We start from the raw sequence: 19,798 nt of genomic DNA on the forward strand, positions 1-19,798 counted from the left end.
TGTCCGTAGCCAGTGAACATTTCTAGCTTCCTGTCTTCATACAGCCCATTTTTATTTCAGTCTCAGCAAAAAAATAAAAAAAAAAAACAGTAAAGAACAAAAAAATGAAAACAAAACAACAAACTCTGTCTTTTGGTTTAGTTCCACATTCCAGAAGCCATCTGTATGGGATTTTAATGTATCTCATGTACCAGCTTTTTTAATAAAAATGACCTCCTAAGTTTTTGTCTGCTTTGCCATTTCAGCATCAGCCACAGAAATGACAACGTCACCCGGTAATATTTCTTTCTTTACTGTTTTCTCTAATGTGTAGATTGCCTTACCTGTGTGATTAGGCTTCCAGTTTGTATATCATATGAAATGACTCGCTGTGGCTGGGATGCACTCACTTGGCAAGGTGCTTGCCTGACAAGTACAAAGTCCTGGATTTGACCCTAGCATAACTAGGGGCTTGGAATCACACACACCTGTAAGCCCAACACCTAGGAGGTAGAGGCAGGAGCATCAGAAGTTCCTCAGCTACAACTGAATTTGAGGACAATTTGAGCTACAGGAGACACTGTCTCTTAGAGGGTTATATGTGAAAGAGAAATCGTGCCCTAAATTTGTATCAAAGTGACATAGGGTGTTCCTTCATTTGTTGACTGAAGGAGTAAACTGGGGTGCTTTCCTCAATTACAATATAGTATGTATACTTTGTTCCCTTCCCCATGTGTGTGTGAACATGCACGTGTGTGTGTGGGGGGGAGTGCATATGTATACCTGTGCACGTGGAGTCCAGAGGTGGACATCAGTGTCTTCAATCACTCTCTTTTGTTTTTGAGGCAAGGTCTCTCACTGAACCAAACTGGCTGGCCAGTGAGCTCCAGAAACCTGCCTGCCTCAGCCTCCCCAGAACCAGCTCTCAGATTTGTGCTGGAATCCAAACCTAGGTCCTCATGCCTACATGGCGAACACTTACCAACTGAGCCATCTCTCCATCCTGTTCCCTTCATTTTTGACACGATGTCTGGTGTCTGAGATAAAGCTACCATGGTGTGGCTTCACTCATGTTCTCATCAGGGTTGATACATAGGGTCTCCAACTAGCTTTTATTCTTTAATAACCATCATAAGACTTCAGACATCTCAGACAAAACTCTGATCTACATTTTCATAAAACAATGCAGAGACACATGCTTCGAGTGTGTCTCACAGGACCAGACACCAATTCAGTGATGTGGAAACGAGAAGGAAGGAATACCATGGCTGGATGTGTTGGAGAAATAACAAATCCCTCTTTTAAATACAGTCTACTAATATATTCAGTTTTCTCAAAGGCTGTATCATAACAGAGCTTTAAATTTTTTGGTTGAACCCAATTCTGCTCAGATTTCTTTGACTGAAAAGGAAAACTCTTGGGTAATCATTCTGTACCCTGGGATGCAGGGCCAGAGAACCCAGTGTTATGCTCTGGGTCCAGCATTAACCACTGGATGATGGTTTGCAGGACCCCTTACTGCTCAGAGTTGCTACCCCTTCATCTGTAGAACATGGGGATAGAGTCACCTCAGAGCTGTGTCCTGGGGACTTAGTGGTCTGTGTTGTTCAGTGATGGGAGCTCCTCATGGACATGTATGCTGCTGTCTGCAGAGTCTATGGTTTCCCGGATGTAAGTCCCTCTCTCCTTATACCCTGTTGTAAATTTCCTTCTACATAACACTCTGGAGCTCATTCAAGAGCTCATGTTGATGAGCATACACTTAAATAGGTTGGAGAAATACCACCTGAGTTCCCTCTGAACTGTAAACTGTTAGGAAAATGGCCTGTCATCCGTATTTCCAAAATCACAAAGGCATCTTCCAGGCTTGGTAAAAATTAACCTTGAAAGAAAATCACACAATGAAACCAGTTCTTTCTTTGTGTTGGACCTGTGAGATGTGCCCAAGGGTTCCAGGCCAGGACAAATTAGGGGTGGTGCCATTGCGGCTCAGTACTTTACAAGGGCTGAAAGAAACTTCAGAGACCAAAGACCAGAAGCCCCAAGTGGGGAACACATGAGCCCACTGCCCACTTAAGAGTTGAAATTCAGGTCACTCAGCTTCGCATATGAGTGTTGAAGTTATCTTTAGCTCCACATTTTTTTCCTTTTCAAATTTGTGTATAGTTCTCATTGTATATCTTCATTGTACATGATTATGTGTTACATAAAGACATTTCCACACACATATATGTGATGTGTAAACGCATCCCCTCTCCTGCTGTCCAGTCTCCCTTTTCTTACTCCCTTCTTTTATTCCCATCAGCCCTTTTCATCCCCTGGACAGCTTTGTTTCTGCCTTCATACCATTCAAACACACATGACATTATGCATTTGTATAAAAATCCACAAACCATAAACGAAGGAAAACATGATCTTGTCTGTCTTCTTGAGATGGGATCTTCCCCCTTGCACCCATTTTCCTGCAAATGAAGCCACTTCATTCTTTATTAGCTCCACTTTTTAAAAACAGAGGCTATTATATCAAAATCCACACATCTATCTGTCTTCTCCCCCATGCTAGGGGTCAAATACAAGTATATACAAATACAGGGTCTCGTAGAAGTTATTTGCCCCCAAGCTACACCTCTAGACCAAGATTTCTAGTTTGGGCCAAAGGAAAAAAAAAACCTCAAAGTGCCCAATGGTAATGTGAATTTCACTGGGGCAGCAATTGGCTGAGGCTGAGCAGAGAGGATTGTCCTGCATATGAGCACAGGCTTTCCCATTTGCTCCTGACCCTACCATGTGTGTCCAGGTCTGCAGTCACCTCCTTTTTCATGTCTCCCCGAGTCTGAAGTGCACAAAACTTGCTGGGGATTCTGTTAAAATGCTGATTTGCATCCAAGAGTCTACATTCCTTTTTCTTCTTTTTGTTTTATGTGCATGAATGTTTCACCTGCATCCATGCATATGCACCATGTGTGTGCCTGGTGCTAGCAGAAATCACAAGAGAACGTAAGATTTCCCAGACACGGAGTTACAGATGTTTGTGAGCCACCATTTAGGTGCTGGGAACCAAACCCAGGTCATCTCCAAGATCAGTAAGTGCTCTTAACAACTGAACCACCTCTTCAGCCCCAGGAATCTGTATTTCTAAAAGCAGGTCACAGACATGGCTGATCCGCACGGTAGACCTTCCCATGCAGGGGCTGAAGTTTGGAGATTCAGGACTCAACCAGGGTCACACACTCTGTTACACAGACACTAGGAGCCAGTCTCTTGGCTCCAGCCACGTGTACCACCTTGCTACTGTTCATTTCCTTTAACTTTATGAAGCAGAGACTAGGGGACTCTCATAGGAGCAAAGTAGAACTGAATATGTTAGGACACATTTGTGTATGGAGTCATTCACTTTTACAAGCAGAATTGATTGACAAGGATGACATTTAATTACAATTTTCTTACCCTGTTTGTTTCACCAGTTTCTACCTCAAGCCCAGCTGCAGCTTCTGTCCTTGCAACTGGTAAGCTTTCTGCTCATTTTCCTACTCACTTTCTATCGGTGATAATATGATGTTGAAATTCTATCAAGCTAGTACAGTTTGACCCCTGGTTCTCCAAGAGTCACTTGGCTGAATGAATATCTCAAGAAAAGACAAGATCCCAGAAGTATACCAAGAGAGCCTCTCTACAGCCAAGTCAAGACCAAGTTCAAGTCCAGTGCTTGCATACATTCTGGGCATTCCACAAAGCCTCTCTCCTGGCCTGCCAGTGTGTTGTTGCTTTTTGAATACCCTTAGCACTTGGCTTTCTGGCTGAGTTACTGACTATACAATAGGAAAAAAATAGGTTGGAGGTGGGGGTATAAGGACTGGGAGGGCTAGTCCCATTATTGGCAATGGCAGGGATGCTAGTAGATGCTACAATAGTCATATGGAGCAAAACTGCCCATTTACCCCAACGTCCTTTGAGATACCTCTGTACTGTATCCTAATACAAACAGTAATTTTCTTCCCAATGGGTCTGGATCATGCAAGTAGCAGGTTTCATCTCAGGAAAGATTTAATTCATAGTATCACAGGGTGTGTGCTTTGAATCTGGATGTTGAAATCCTTACTCAGAAAGATGTGGAATAACTACCCCTCTTACCAGTTTTCCCAATAACAAGTAACCAGAAAATGAATGAAAACTTCGGATCAGTTGACTAACATTCGCACTTGTGTTTTGTATCAGACCTCGCTCCCACTCCAGGAGAAGTAACTCCTTCCCGTGATAATGGCCTCTGCCCACCACGGTGCACAGGTAGAACGGCAGGTGTTTGCCATGACCCGGGGCTGAAATGAACAGAAGGCCTGAGAGTGGTTGTCTTTGAGCAGACTGCCTCATCGAACCAGACCCAGCAGTGGGGACAGGGTGAAGGGGGGATTCGTAGAGAGAGGGGAGCTCCTTGGCCAGGTCAGAGCTTCTGACAACACACACACTGTACACACATACAGACACACACACCATACACACACAACACACTATACACACACACAACCACACACACCACACAACATACACATAGACACACTATACACACACAACCATACCACACACACAACCACACCATACCACATACACCACACCACACTACGTACACATACCATGCCACAACACACACACACACACACACACACACACACACACACACACACACACACCGCCCTCACTGCAATTTTACAACTCCTTATGAAATGTTTGATCTTGTCTATCTTCCCACGAGACGGGCCTCTTTCTGAGGACTCGAGTCATAATGTAGCTTTGTTGACTTTCTCTCCAGCCCCAGCCCAGTGCTGGCACAGAGGAGCAGGCAATCAAGAAAAGTTAATTAAATAAATGAAAGCCAGGTGTCAGTGTTCTATTTTTTGGTACTTACAGTATTTGATCATTTACCTTTTCTTATTTGCAGGCTCTTCGGCAACTACTCCATTTATAATCCCTCCAACTGGTAATTTGAATGTTCTTTTTGGTTCTGGGATAGTTGCTTAGATAAACATCTATTTCCATCACTGAGTCTCTTTGACATCCACCAGTGCCAGCGGGGCATCCCGGCTCCGTTGTGCTGTGTAATCTAGTGAGATGGGTTGCTCATTTGTTGTGTAGTATTTAGAAAGAGAACCTGCCGGGCACATGGTGGCACATGCCTTTAATCCCAGCACTTGGGAGGCAGAGCCAGTGGGATCTCTGTGAGTTCGAGGACAGCCTGGTCTACAGAGCAAGATCCAGGACAGGCACCAAAAACTACACAGAGAAACCCTGTCTCAAAAAAACAAAGGGGGGGGGAACCTGTCCAATGATCATACGAGAATAACAAAGATCAATGAAAGGGCATTCATTTCATATGTGTATGTATGCAAGCATATGCCGAAGTGTGTGTTCATGTGTATGGCACACATGTGCACATGTGTATAGACCACAGAACAATCTCAGATGTCTTCCTCAGAAATGTCAACCACTTCCTTACAGAGTCTCTCCTTGGCTTGGACTTTACCAATCAGACTACCCTGGCTGGCCAGAGAGCCCTGGAGATCCTCCTGTCTTCGCCTCCCAGGGCTGGGCTTAGAAGTGCATACCAGCATGCCTGGCATTTTATGTGGGTTCTAGGAATAATCAAATCCCGGTTCTTATGCTTACAAGGCAACTTCTTTGCCGACTTGTGGGAGTCCAGCTCCTATTTTTTTGAAGGGTTCTTAGATGGAGGAGAGAGGAATAAGGAAATATCAGCTAGAGAGACCTAGATAGTGAGGAGAAAGACAGAAACACAGGATAGCTTTGGGAGGGCCTGGATCAATACCCAACAGTGTTTTTCATTTATTCAAAAGAGGTTTTTATAATATGCCAAGGGGCAAAAGATCTCCCCCTTGCTAGATCAAAGCACATCGCACAGCCAAATGTAGACTCTTCCAATCGCCTGGTAACCATGGCCATGGCCAAATCGTCTCCTTATGCAGCCCTGCTGGGTAAAGCCAGCTCAGATTCTTTGACCCTGAGTAAGTTCTCACTAGATAGCCTCTGGGGGCTCCCATGCCTACCGAGTTGTTTCTCCAGCCCAAACACTCAGGCTACAATCTCCTGGTCCCTAGGTTTACATACAGACATGTCTTTAATTTCAGCAGAAGAGGAGGCCTCCTCTGGTAATGTTTTCTGATTGTCATAGGTTTTTTTCCTATAAAACATTTCCCCCTGTCTTTGAAGCAAATGAAGCAAGCATGCCTCTTCCTCTTTGTCTGCAGACATATCGTCAACCTCAACAGAATCCAGCCCTCTGAGAGGTACAGGCCCCCAATGGTATTGTTTCTCACTTGTCATGTTGTATTTAGAAGATGGCCACAAAGTAAAGACCCATGACAAGACAGAGCCAGCACTGTCCTGCCCATTTTAAAGCAGGACAATAAGCCCTGTTCTCTGGGGTTCTCCACAGATGCAGCTTTGGTCTCAGCAGAAGAGGAGACACCCTCTGGTAATATTTTCAGCTTCTATTTCTGAAGTTAAATATCTCAGCGTTTTTAGTCTTTCTGTTTGGAGGGTGGCTGTAAGTCAATTTCTTCTTGTCTTTGTTTATTGACACTACTTCATTGTCAGCAGAAGCAGCCTCTCCGACTGATAAAGTCCCCCACCACGTTGATTAACCAGGGAGATGTGTTTGTTTTTAAAGGTGTTTATTAGCATGTTTAAATTATATATACTAAGGGCTTCATTTTGACCTTTAATACATATGTGCATACTGTATTTCTATCATGTTTACCCCACTACCCTCTCTTGCACCCCCCACACTTCAGCTGATCTCCCCCTCTACCTCTACTTGTTTTGCGCATGTGTGAACTAGTGAGTGTGAATTGGGGTACTTACAGGGGCGTAGAGAAGGGTTATTTGCAGGAGCAGTGGTCAGACCACTGAAGAAAATGTCTCTCCCTCCCCTAGTCATCAGCTATTGCCTATAACTTAGAGAAAGGAAGGGCCTCCTAACTGGCCACTCTCCATGGCAGAATAGTGGTGGGCTCAATGTTGTGCAGGTCTTGGGGCAGATAGTCATGCTTGTTGGAGTTGTGAGAAAGCCATGAAGATACCATGCCCAGAAGATGGCATGCCAAATCACTGTGAGCCTTTCTCTGGCACTTGCATTCTGTTTTGGTTTTGAAGTTTCCCATTTCTTCATTGTATGCAGTCTGAGTGGTTGTAACTATCCACAAAGTTCAATAAAACTCAAGATCAGCCCGACTCCTCTTCAACAGTGTTCCCTGGTGTTGGAGGGAATAAATTAGTCACACTTTGGGCTGAGCATTTAAGTCAGTTGTTATTAGCAGTCTGAGGAGTTATGAGTCTCTGCAAAAAGAAGCTTCTCTGACCAAAGCAGAAACCAGAACCAGCTTATGGGCATAAACATAACAATTTAGATGTCAACTAGACAGCCATAGCAACTCCACTTGGCAAAACAACAACAGTAGCTTTCCCACTCGAGCTTCCGAATCCTATACCATGAGCTTTTGAGCAGGTTTACAGTACCGGACTCCTGGGGAGTCGCCTCAAATCCAAGCAGAAGTAAGCTGGTTACACCCACAACAGTCACGCCACTCTTACACCAAAGGGTGCACCTTGCCTGGCAAATCAACAGTGTAACATGCAGAATTCACAGAGGGTAAGACTGTGGATGACAGCGCTTCCCCAACAGCCTGAATAATGCCATCCAATCCTGTGAAAGGTGGCCAGGAAGAAGGAAGCTTACAGCTCAGTCCCACCTCGATTTCTGTATACCCAATAAGCAAAGTGTGTGGTGTCTTCTAAATAGAGAACGATTCCTTACTTGCTACGTCATATTAGAAAATTAATCCATTCAATGATCATATTGGCTGCAAAGCAAGGATCAATGAAAAGACACTCATGTTAAAGCATCCTGTCTCTGGGTTTGTACACAGATTCATCTTCAGCCTCAGAGGGAGAGGAAACATCCTCAGGTAATGTTTTTTTTTTGACTGTCACATTTCTTTTTTTCTTTCTATTTTGCAACTGACCCTAGATATGTTTCTTCTATTTTTCATTCATATGTGTGTCTTCAAGGTCAGCAAAAATGACTTCTTCAACTGGTAAAGTCTCCTATGGTGCTATTTAAGTATTGAGATAGTAATCTCATTTGTTGTGTATTTAGAAAATGAATCTACTAAAGGATCACATTGACTACAAAGTAAAGATCAATGGAAGACTCATTTCTTCTGAGCATATGTGTGTGTTTGTGTGTGTTCATATGTGAGGTGCGTGTGTACACATAGATGCTCTTGTATGTGGAGACGAGACAAGGACCTTGTGTGATACTCTTAGAATATCATCCACTTCCTTTAAGATGGAGTCTTCGTTAGCCTGGAGCTCGCTAATTAGACTGAATGACTGGCCAGTAAGCTGTATGGGTCTCCATGTCTGTGCCTCCCCAGGGCTGAGATTACAAACACACACCAGAACTCGAGCATTTTTACATAACTCCTGGGAATTGAGCTCAGGTTCTCCAGCTGAGCCATCCTTCCAGCCCAAGACATTAATTTTAAAGCTTCCCATTTTTTTTTCTGGGTTTATATACAGATGTATCTTCATCAGTGGGAGTGACCTCCTCTGGTAATGTTTCTACCTGTCATATTTTTTAATTTAAATAAAATGAGAGCTTTTTTTCCTCCTAATTGATAATGATCTGGATATGCCTTCTCTCTCTCTCTCTCTCTCTCTCTCTCTCTCTCTCTCTCTCTCTCTCTCTCTCTCTCTCTCTCTCTCTCGCTCTCTCTCTCTCTCTCTGTCTACAGACATTTCTTCAACCTCAGCAGAAACAAGTTCTTCAAATGGTAAAGGCCCACCTGGTGCTGCTAAACTAATGAGTTTAGTTTCTTATTTGTCATGTTGTATTTGGACAGTGAACCTACTTAATGGTTACACTGACCACAAAGTAAAGGTAACAAAATCACCCCAAGTATTGTTGTACTCATGTTAGAGCATCCCTGTTCTCTGGCCTTGCACACAGATGCCTCTTCAGCCTCAGCAGAAGATGCCTCCTCTGGTAATGTTTTTTGACCATCAAATTTCTTAAAATGCATTCAGAGCTTCTCCTCTTTTTATTTGAAAAGTGACCATACATCCATTTCTTCTCTTTGTTCACAGATACATCTTCATCCTCAGCGGAAGTGAAGAGTGGAGAGAAAACTGGTAAAGTCCTTTCCTGTGCTGTTGAGTTGTAACTAATGGCATGTAGGTTTTGTCTTTGGAGTTTTATTTTTTTAATAGCATGTATCAGTTACACATAAAAGGTTGAATTATGACACTTTCACACATGTGTGTACTGTATTAACCCCCATCGTTCTCTCTGTCCCTCATACTCTCTAATCTTTGTTTCTCTTCCTGACTTGGCCACCCTCTACTCTCACATCTTTTTTTCATAAACTAATCCGTTTAACTAGGTTGTTAGAAGATCCCCAGTAGGGAGTTATGTGCAAGATCATTGGCAACTTACCAGGGCTACACCGCTGAAAATGTTCCTTTCTCCCAGCAACTGTTCACTGCCTACAGATCCTCAGGGAGGGGTAGGATCTCACGAGCTCCTCCCTCCTCTGTGGTGGGATGACAATGAGCCTGATCTTGTGGTTGTCTTATGCAGATAATCACAACTACTGAGAGCCCAAGATCCCAACAGCAGTAGTCACAACACTCCACCCTTTCCTCACACATTCTCTTTTTGCCATCCTCTCACCGTGATACTTCCTGACACTTGGAAGAGGTGATACAGATGTCCATTCAATGGTGACTTACCGTTAAAACTTTGACCAGTTATGAATGTCTGCAGTCACCACCAACCACTGCAAAAAGAAGCTTCTCTGATCAAAGCTGATCCATAGGCATACATGTGGACATTTCCAAAAAGAATTGATAGGCACTCCAGGTTCACTTAGCAGTACAACAAAAGTAGCTTCCCCACTGAGACTTTTCACATCTCCAGGTCAAGTTTACAGTACTAGACATAAATCCCCCCCATGCGAGAGGCCAGCTCCCTCTCACTCCCCCACTTGAGCAGGGAGAGATGAGGCATTTATAGATAGAAGGACAGAGACAGGCAGAAAACACAGGATAGCCTCGGGAGGGCCTGGGTCTCAACCCACCAGCTCCTTCTGCCTCGACTACAGGGCTTTTTAAAGGAATGCCAAGGGGAGAGGCAAAAGACCTCCCCCAGCACAGCCAAATGTAGACCATCCCAAACACCTGGTAACCTTACACGTGGTCCAGCCATCCCCTAATGCAGCCCTGCTGTGTAAAGCAAGCTCAGATCTCACTAGAAAACCTTCGTGGGTTCCCACACCACCCAATGAAGACAACCTTGAAGAAGAGGGGGAAACAGAAAGGAGTTGGTTGCCCCCGTCAGTTACGTCACTCTTGTACCAGTGGACATATCTTGCCTGGAAGGCCAGTATTGTAGCCTGCAGGGTTTGCAGCTGAGAAATATTGCTGATGACAGTTCTTCCCCAGAAATCTGCATAGTACCTTCCAACACTATGAAAGCTAGGCGGCAGGGAGGAAGCTTGCAGCTCAGTTACAGCTTTGTTTCCACATGTCTTGCACACAACGTGTGTGGTATCTTCAGCAATAGATATGGTTTTCCTATCTGTAATGTCTATTTATAAGATGCACCTATTTGATGATCATAATGACCACAAAATACATATATCAATGAAAGCCACTTATTTTAAGGCATCTTGTTCTCTGGATTTATACACAGATGCATCGTCAGCCTCAGCAGAAGATACCTCCTCTGGTAATGGTTTTTGACTGTCAAATTTCCTATTAAACAGTCAGAGCTTTTCCTCTATTTGGCAAAGGAATCCAGGTGTGTCTCCTCCTCTCTATCTACAGCTACTTCTTCAAATTCAGCGGAAGCCAGCTCTTCAACTGGTTAGTCTCCCATTGTGATGGTTAACTAATTGGGAAGTTTTCTTATTTGTCTTGTTGTGTTTAGAAAATAAGCTTACTAGTGATCACATTGACCACAAAGCAATGATCAAAAGATACTTGTGTGGGTGTGGGTGTGCACACCCACGCACACACATGTGCATGCACTCATGTGTTGCTCAGATGCTCTTGCACCTGTGTGCACACATATGTAGAGACTGCAGGACAATGTTGGGTATCAGTTTCAGGAGCACCATCCATCTCCTTTGACACAGGGGCTCTCATTGGCCAGGAGCTCACTAATTGAGCTAGAGTGACTGGCCACAGGCACAGGGTTCCTCTTGCTCTGTCTCCCCAGTGCTGGGATTACAAGGTCACATCCCTCCAGGCATTTTCACATGGGTTCTGGGAAATGATCTCAGATTCACAAGTTTTCAAGGCGAGTGTTCTACCTACTGAGCCACCTTCTCATACCAAGACACTAAAATGACAAGTCTCTGTTTTCTGGCTTTACACACAGGTGCCTCTTCAGTCTCCAAAGAAGATAGTGCCTCTGGTAATGTTTTCTGCCTGTCATGTTTTTACATTAAACAAATGACAGCCCTTTCTCTTCCTATTTGGTAAATTATCTAAATATTTATTTCTCTTTATCTATAGATGCTTCTTCAGCCTCAGCTGAATCCAGCTCTCCATCTGGTAATGTCCCCAATATTCTGTTTAGCTAAGTAAAACAAAGTTCTTCTCAGTCATGCTGTAATTAGAACATGAGCCTATTTAATAATCACACTGACCACAAAATAAAGCCCAGTGACAAGAAACACATCTTTCACATGCTTGTGATGTTGTTTGTATGGAGGGGACCAGCACCTTTAGGGGTGTGTGAGGCTGGAAGATGACCTCAGATGTCATCCTCAGGAACATGTGCTCACCTCCTTCGAGGCAGGGTCTCTCATTGCCCTGGAGCTCACTAATTAGACTAGAGCAACTGAACACAGACCTCTGAGGACCCCCTTTCTCTGTCTCCCCTGTGCTGGGAAGACAGGGCACACAACTACTCCCAGCATTTTCATGTGGGTGTTTTGAATTGATGTTTGTAAGGTAAATGTTTTACCTCCTGAGCCAGGTTCCCGGTCCAATACACTAATTCTAAAGCATCCTATTTTCTGGTTTTGTATATAGATGCATCTTCATCAGCAGAAGATCCATCCTCTGGTAATTTTTCTGCCTGTCATATTTCTTAAATACAGTGAGAGCTTTTATTCTTCCTATTGGGCAAAGGACTTAGCCATCCATGTCTCTTCTCTCTCTGTCTATAGATGTTTCTTCAACCTCAGAAGAATCAAGTTCTCCAAATGGTAAAATACCCCATTGTGCTGCTTACCTAGTGTAGAAATTCCCTATTTGCTATGGTATATTTAGACAGTACGTTTGTTTAACAACCACATTGGCTACAAAGCAAAGACGGTAAAAACAAACCCCAACCCCAGTATAATTTCATTCATTTCAAAACATACTGTTCTCTGGTTTTATACACAGATGCCTCTTCAGTCTCCACAGAAGATACTGCCTCTGGTAATGTTTTCTGCCTGTCATGTTTTTACATTAAACAAATGACAGCCCTTTCTCTTCCTATTTGGTAAATTATCTAAATATTTATTTCTCTTTATCTATAGATACTTCTTCAACCTCAGCTGAATCCAGCTCTCCATCTGGTAATGTCCCCAATACTCTGTTTAGCTAAATGAGGTGACTTTCTTATCAATCACAGCAGAGATCTCCTCTTGTAATCTTTCAGTCCATCACAGCTCTTAAGTGAAGCACAGTCATAGTTTTTCCTCTTTCTATTTGGAAAGTGATCACATACATACATTTCTTTTTCTTTTTGTACATAGATGCGTCTTCAGTCTCAGCAGAAGGGAAGAGTGGAGAGCCAACTGGTAAAGTCCTTCACTGTGTTGTCTAAAAAATGAAATTCTTTTTAAAAAAATCTTAGTTGTGTCTATTGAGTGTGCACATATATGTACATATGAGTGTATGTGCCCATGGAGACCAGAGACTTAGGATCCAACTGGAGCTGGAGTTACAGACAGCTGTGAGCCACCAGTGTGAGTGCTGGGAAGTGAATTTGAGTCCTCTAGAAGAACAGTAGGCAGTCTTAACCAGAGAGCAATCTCTCCAGCACCCCCTTTTAAAAAATAACATTTAATTATATAGAATAGTGAATTTCATTATGATATTTTCATATGTGTACATAGCATGTTTAATGAAATTCACACCCAATACTCTGTCCAATCCTCCTCACACTACACCTAACCCTGTTTCTTTTCCCAGTGAGGACCTTTTCTCCTTTGGTGCCTTTCATTTTATGGACCCATGAGTTGATTTGTGTTACTGGAGAAGCATAGTTGAGGGTTATTTCTGAAAGCCTTGGCAACTTAGCAGTGGCTTATGCCACTAAAGTCAATGCCCCCTCCCTCCCATAGCAATCAGTTGTTGTAGAGAACCTTAAGGAGTGGCAGGTCTCATGAGTCTCCCACTTCCATGACAATGACTATAGGATCAACCTTGGGCAAGTCATGTGCAGGTAATTACATCAGGGGAGAGTTCAAGAGTGCAAGTGTACCATACCCAGAAAATAATGTCCCACAGCTCTCCATCACTTCCTCCGGCTTTTACACTTGCTTTGTTTTAAAGGATTTTTAAATATAGTTTTCATAATGAAGCATGAATCATTAGAGCTAACTACAGTCTTAAATAAAACCACGATAAACCTATTATTACATGCTACCCCCCCCCATCTTAGAGAGGAAACAAGTGTCCAATTTAAGGCTGAGCATTCAAGTCGCTTGTTATCATCACTTGGGCCAGTTATGAGTCTCTACAGTAACTACCAACTATTGCAAAAAGAACCTTCTTTGACCAAGGCTAAAACCAGCACTCATCAAAACACAGTTACTTAGGTGTCGATTTGACAGCCGTGTCACATCCACTTAGCAAAACAACAACCGTGGCTTTGCCACTAGAGCCTGTCACCTCTGGAACCAGGGTGACCACACACAGAACTCCTATGGAGCAGCCTCACAGCCAATCAGAAGAGTCAGTTACGCCTACAAGAGCCATGGCGCTCTTACAATAGTGGACACATCTTTCCGGGAAAGTCAGTATTATAGCTTTTCGGGTTTACAGATGAGAAATGCTGCTAAGGACAGTTCTTCCCCAGTAGCTCACACAGCATCTTCAAACACTATGAAAGCCAGCCAGTGGGGAGAAAGCTTCCAGCTCAGTTACAGCTTCATTTCTGCATGCTTTGCCAGCAAAGTGTATGGTATCTTCAACAACAGAATATTCATATTAGAAAACTAAACGACTTAAATCATATTGACCACAATGCAAAGATCAATGGAAGACTGTCATTTAAAAAAAATCATTCTGTTCTCTGGGTTTACACACAGATGCATCTTCAGCCTCAGCAGAAGAGACTTCTTCAGGTAATGTTTTCAACACGTCACATCTATTAATTTAAATACAATCAGAACTTTCCCCTTTTTCATTAGAAAAATAATCTAAGTATGACTCCTCTCCTATGGGTCTATAGCTATTTCTCAATAGAAGCAGACTCTCTACCTGGGAAGCTCCTCATTGTGCTTCTATATTTGGGTAGTTTGCAAGTTATATTTAAAAAATCCCTAGTTAAGGATTACATTATCCAAAGATTTGAAAATAAAAAAATTACCAGTTCTTTCTATCTATCTATCTATCTATCTATCTATCTATCTATCTATCTATCTATCCATCTAGATAACTATCTATCTATCCATCCCTCTCTCTGTGTGTTCTTATGTGATAGTGCATGCATCTGTGATAGTGCATGCACATGATAGTGTTCTTGCACCTGTGTGCACACATATGTAGAGACTGCAGGACAATGTTGGGTATCAGTTTCAGGAGCACCATCCATCTTCTTTGACACAGGGGCTCTCATTGGCCGGGAGCTCACTAATTGAGCTAGAGTGACTGGCCACAGGCACAGGGTTCCTCTTGCTCTGTCTCCCCAGTGCTGGGATTACAAGTACTCATCCCTCCAGGCATTTTCACATGGGTTCTGGGAATTGATCTCAGATTCACAAGTTTTCAAGGCGAGTGTTTTACCTACTGAGCCACCTTCTCATACCAAGACACTAAAATGACAAGTCTCTGTTTTCTGGCTTTACACACAGATGCCTCTTCAGTCTCCAAAGAAGATAGTGCCTCTGGTAATGTTTTCTGCCTGTCATGTTTTTACATTAAACAAATGACAGCCCTTTCTTTTCTTATTTGGAAAATTATCTAAATATTTATTTCTCTTTGTCTATAGATGCTTCTTCAACCTCAGCTGAATCAAGCTCTCCAAATGGTAAAGCCCTCCATAGTGCAGCTTAGCTAATGAAGAAATTACTTATTTGTTGTGTTGTATCTATAAAGTAAACTTGATTTTACACTAACCATAAAGTAAAGTGAATGAGAACTCCCCCAATACCATTCTACTCATTTCAGAGCATCTTGTTCTCTGGGTTTACACACAGATGCATCTTTAATCATAGCAGAGATCTCCTCTGGTGATCTTTTCACCCCATCACATTTCTTTTTTATTATTATTAAAATTTTTCATTTATTTTTACATACCTAGCAACTTCTCCTCCCTCCTCTCCTCCCATCCCCTCCCCCTACCTTCTATCTACCCTCCCCCACATCCACTCCTCCTCTGGCTCGGTTCAGAAAGGGGCAGGCCTCCCATGGGAATCAACAAAGCATGGGATATGAAGTTGAGGCAGGACCAAGCTCCTCCCCCTACATCAAGGCTGGGCAAAGTATCCCCGCATGGGGAATAGCTTCCCAAAAGCCAGCTCAGGTGCCAGGGACAGGTTCTGATCCCACTGCCAAGAGCCCCACAAATAGACTAAGCTACACAACTGTCACCCACATGCAGAGGGCCTAGTTTGGTCCCATGCAGGCTCCCTAGCTGTGGTCCAGAGTCTGTGAGCTCCCACAAGCTCAGGTCAGCTGTCTCTGGGGGTTCCTCCACAGCCCATCACATTTCTTAAGTGAAACACAATCATAGTTTTTCCTCTTTCTGTTTGGAAAGTGATCACACACACATTTCTTCTTCTCTTTGCTCATAGATATGTCTTCAACCTCAGCAGACGGGAAGAGTGGGGAGCGAAGTGGTAACATCTTCTACTGTGTGGTTTTAACTAATAAGTACTTCTTGTCTTAAATGTTAGCATATGTTAATTATACATGGTAACGACTTTTGTTATGACAATTTCACACTTTTGTATAGTGTGCTTTGATTATATTCACCTCTATCACCCTCCTCTGTGCCCCTCAGACTCTTACTAACTCTGTTCCTCTTCCCAGTGAGGCCATCTTCTACTTCATGACTTTATTTTATAAACTAATCAGTTTAATTAAGGTTACTTAGCAAAGCATAGGTGAGGAGTTACTTACAAGAGGGCAGACAACTTATCAGTGGCTACAACACGAGGAAAGCCCACCCCACCCCCTTCACTCTCCCTCAGCAACCATCAGTTGCCTACAGAGCCTCTGGGAGGGATGAGGCGAGGCCTCATGAGCTCCTTCTCTTTCCACAATGGGATGACCATGAGCCCAATCTTGTGCAAGTCTTGTGTATATCATCACAGCTGCTGAAAGTCAAGAGTGCAACATCTATGTTTTGCCCAAAAGACAATGTTCTAACTACCTAGGACTTCTTCCTGCTGTTACATTCTTTCTATTCTTTCTACCATACGGTTCCTGAGACTTGGAAGAGGTAATATTGAAGTCTCAGTTGGGGCTAGGCATAAAAGTCACTTCTTCTCAGCACTTTGACCAGTCATGAGTCTCTGCAATAAGCATAAACCCGTGCAAAAACAAGCTTCTCTGGCCAAGGCTGGAAGCAACACTAACCTATGGGCAGAATGATAAGAATTTAGCAGTCAATTTGACAGTCACATTGTGTCCACTTAGCAAGACAACCGCAGTACCTTCCCCACTAGGGCTTATCACCTACCCAGACCAGTTTTACAATACCAGATAATAAATTCCCTTCTTTGGAGAGGGCTTCAAATCCAGTCAGAAAGCAGCTGGTTATCCTCATAATAGTCATGGCACTCTTACACCTGTGAAAACATCATGTCTGGCATGTTAGCAGTATAGCATTAAAAGGTCACAACTGAGTAAGACTATTTATAGCAATTATTCCCCCAGCAGCCTAAACAGAACCTTCCAGCACTGTGAAAACTAGCCAGCAGAGTGAAAGCTTCCAGAATCTCAGTTTTATTTCTTTATGTCCTGCATGCCAAGAATTTGTGTCTTCATTAACATACACGTGTTTCTTGCTTGCTTGTCATATTGTATTTAGGAAATGAACCTACTTAATGGTTGTATTGACCACAAACCAGATCAATGAAAAGAAATTCCTTTTTTTTTTTAAGTATTTTCTTTTTTTTTTTAATTTTTTTTTCCATCACAGGCAATTTATTTTGTTCTATTCATTCACAGTTAATACAGAAAATACTTGGAAACATTTCCATATAATGTTTGACACAGATATCATCAAATAGAAGTATACAATGTTGACAGGAGGCAGTACATTTATAATTTATAACCCCAAATGTATTTATAAATTAGAAATGGAAAGATCTACAAATGAAATTATGAAGGTTCACCAAAGTCATTTAATCTGTCAGTTTCTCATTCATTTTTATGTCTTAATAATATTCTATTGTATGAATAAGCCACATTTTATTTCTCTCCAGTATTTGATAGCTATTTGAGTTGTTTTAACTTTTTTACTATTAGCAACACACTGCTGTAAACCTTCATGTACTCCGGGCGTTGGTGGCGCACGCCTTTAATCCCAGCACTCGGGAGGCAGAGGCAGGCGGATCGCTGTGAGTTCGAGGCCAGCCTGGGCTACCAAGTGAGCTCCAGGAAAGGAGCAAAGCTACGCAGAGAAACCCTGTCTCGAAAAACAAACAAAAAAAAAAACAAACAAACAAACAAAAACAAACAAACCTTCATGTACATGTTTCATAGGTACACATTTTCAGTAGTTTGAGGTTATATTCCTAAGGGTAGAATTGTTGAGTAACAGATTAACAATGTTTTGCATTTTGACCAACCACCAGACTGTTTTGCCAAAGTGGCACACCATTTTACAATCTCACCAAATCCTTGTTTTTAAGGCTCTGATTTTTGTACAAAAGCATTCAGTCATTCTGTCAGACCAAACCAGGAAAAGTAAGCTATAGTTCAGAGCTGTTCTATTCCATTTACTATGCAAAGCCAATCTTGGCGTTTGCAACTCTCAGCCCTTTTGAGTATTCTTGCAGTGTTCACCTTTTCCTCCACCACTTTTTTTTTCTTCTTTTTTTCTGGTTTATTTCTATCTATTACAAATGTATAAAAATCCTCCATCAACGCTGCTGATAGCAGCAGAACCTTGAGAAATATACCTTTGGTTTGCCTCAGAAAAGGAACACATATTGTACTGTAAAGTTTATAAAATTGGTGCAAAACATTGTAATAATGTTACAATACCAGTTTTAAGAGTTCAGTGACTAATGGGGAGCCGATGGGATACATGCAGAACTGTGAAAGCGATCTCACTTAGCGAAATGTACACGTAGACTGTAAATCTACATTCAGATCATTTCTGAACTAAGACTATCATCTCAGTTTATCTGTTGAGGTCAACCAGAAAACCTTAGAATATACCTTGATTTTTGCAAAAAAACAAAATAGGGGGAGGGGTTTCTTCAGCATTTCAGTCCACGAGTAACAGTATCCTAACAGGCAAAGTGTCCTCTCACTGTCAACATAGAATGAACTGCTGCTGGAGGTCAACTTGGGCTTTAATTTGCATTAGCACTTACATGCATAGTAGTCCAAGTTGTTGACCTCATGACTTTAAAAAGTAACTCTAAAAAAGTAAAATGGCCCTTCTTGGAAGACAAAAGAAAGACATCCAGCCACAGTTGTAAAAAGTCTCATCAAAACAATATACCCTTTTATGAATTACGCCTCAATTAAAAAAAAAAAAAAGTAGCCCCAAATAAGAAGCAGCCCTGAAAAAGAAAATATAGCTTAAGATATTTGAAAAAAAACAAGGTGAATACAGGTTCAAAAGTAATTAAGATATATTTTCTTAAGGCTATCTAGAATTAGGCTTTAAAGAATTCTACCATTTCAAGTTTACCACTAGTTACTAGATACCTATTTACAAACAAGATGTTCACCTTTTTTGTTCCTTTATCAAGAGAAAAATCTACCTTTAGACTATGAGGGTGGTGATGGGGAGGGACTAGAAAACAAGATTCAAACAATCCCATGCAAATATCACATTTTTCAAATGGAAGAACTCCAAACTGCACTAGAAGTTCCAATCACTAAGACACTTTCCACTGAAATGATTTAAGTACAACTACATGGCACCAAGGTTTAGGCCTAATATAGGCCTGACAACCAAGTCCTTGTTTTCTGGAAGAAAGGCCTCAAAAGTCCCACTCAATTCCATATAACAATACTTCAAAGATCAATTAGGTTTTCCTTTCCTTAATACTTTTGTTTTTGACTTCTAATCCTAAAGACTAGATTAAAACTTAGCTCATTTCCCAGAAGGCATTGCTTCCCTTTGCTCTATGAAAGAGTCCACCAAGACCTCTTCCTCAAAACCATCTAGCCCCCAGCCTCCAGCCTTTGCTTATGATGCATCTTTCTCAACATCCTGAAAAGGTAATGTAGGTAAAATATGCTCATAAACATTAAAACTAGTTGTTAGAAAGACGTAACTAGCTTTATAATTTAAGTTTTAAAGCATAAATACTTGCAGCTTAATCTGCAC

General features: G+C 42.1%; 1 protein-coding gene across 1 annotated transcript in view; it reads left to right on the top strand.

Annotated features, from left to right (window-relative positions):
- LOC102926594 (scavenger receptor cysteine-rich domain-containing protein DMBT1-like) overlaps nt 1-19,798 on the top strand; it is a 120,115-nt gene that overhangs the window by 81,000 nt on the left and 19,317 nt on the right. Inside the window, exons 41-64 of the mRNA XM_076553836.1 lie at nt 246-275; nt 3,444-3,485; nt 4,195-4,263; nt 4,913-4,951; nt 6,237-6,275; nt 6,425-6,463; nt 7,917-7,955; nt 8,572-8,604; nt 8,787-8,825; nt 9,002-9,037; nt 9,139-9,183; nt 10,745-10,780; nt 10,879-10,917; nt 11,435-11,470; nt 11,572-11,610; nt 12,094-12,126; nt 12,231-12,269; nt 12,451-12,486; nt 12,588-12,626; nt 12,807-12,851; nt 14,367-14,402; nt 15,132-15,167; nt 15,269-15,307; nt 16,074-16,118. Of these exons, the coding sequence (XP_076409951.1) occupies nt 246-275; nt 3,444-3,485; nt 4,195-4,263; nt 4,913-4,951; nt 6,237-6,275; nt 6,425-6,463; nt 7,917-7,955; nt 8,572-8,604; nt 8,787-8,825; nt 9,002-9,037; nt 9,139-9,183; nt 10,745-10,780; nt 10,879-10,917; nt 11,435-11,470; nt 11,572-11,610; nt 12,094-12,126; nt 12,231-12,269; nt 12,451-12,486; nt 12,588-12,626; nt 12,807-12,851; nt 14,367-14,402; nt 15,132-15,167; nt 15,269-15,307; nt 16,074-16,118 (948 nt within the window). The remainder of the gene's footprint in view (nt 1-245; nt 276-3,443; nt 3,486-4,194; nt 4,264-4,912; nt 4,952-6,236; nt 6,276-6,424; nt 6,464-7,916; nt 7,956-8,571; nt 8,605-8,786; nt 8,826-9,001; nt 9,038-9,138; nt 9,184-10,744; nt 10,781-10,878; nt 10,918-11,434; nt 11,471-11,571; nt 11,611-12,093; nt 12,127-12,230; nt 12,270-12,450; nt 12,487-12,587; nt 12,627-12,806; nt 12,852-14,366; nt 14,403-15,131; nt 15,168-15,268; nt 15,308-16,073; nt 16,119-19,798) is intronic.

The sequence above is a fragment of the Peromyscus maniculatus genome, chromosome 1, assembly GCF_049852395.1.
Source record: "Peromyscus maniculatus bairdii isolate BWxNUB_F1_BW_parent chromosome 1, HU_Pman_BW_mat_3.1, whole genome shotgun sequence".
Taxonomy (NCBI): Eukaryota; Metazoa; Chordata; class Mammalia; order Rodentia; family Cricetidae; genus Peromyscus; species Peromyscus maniculatus.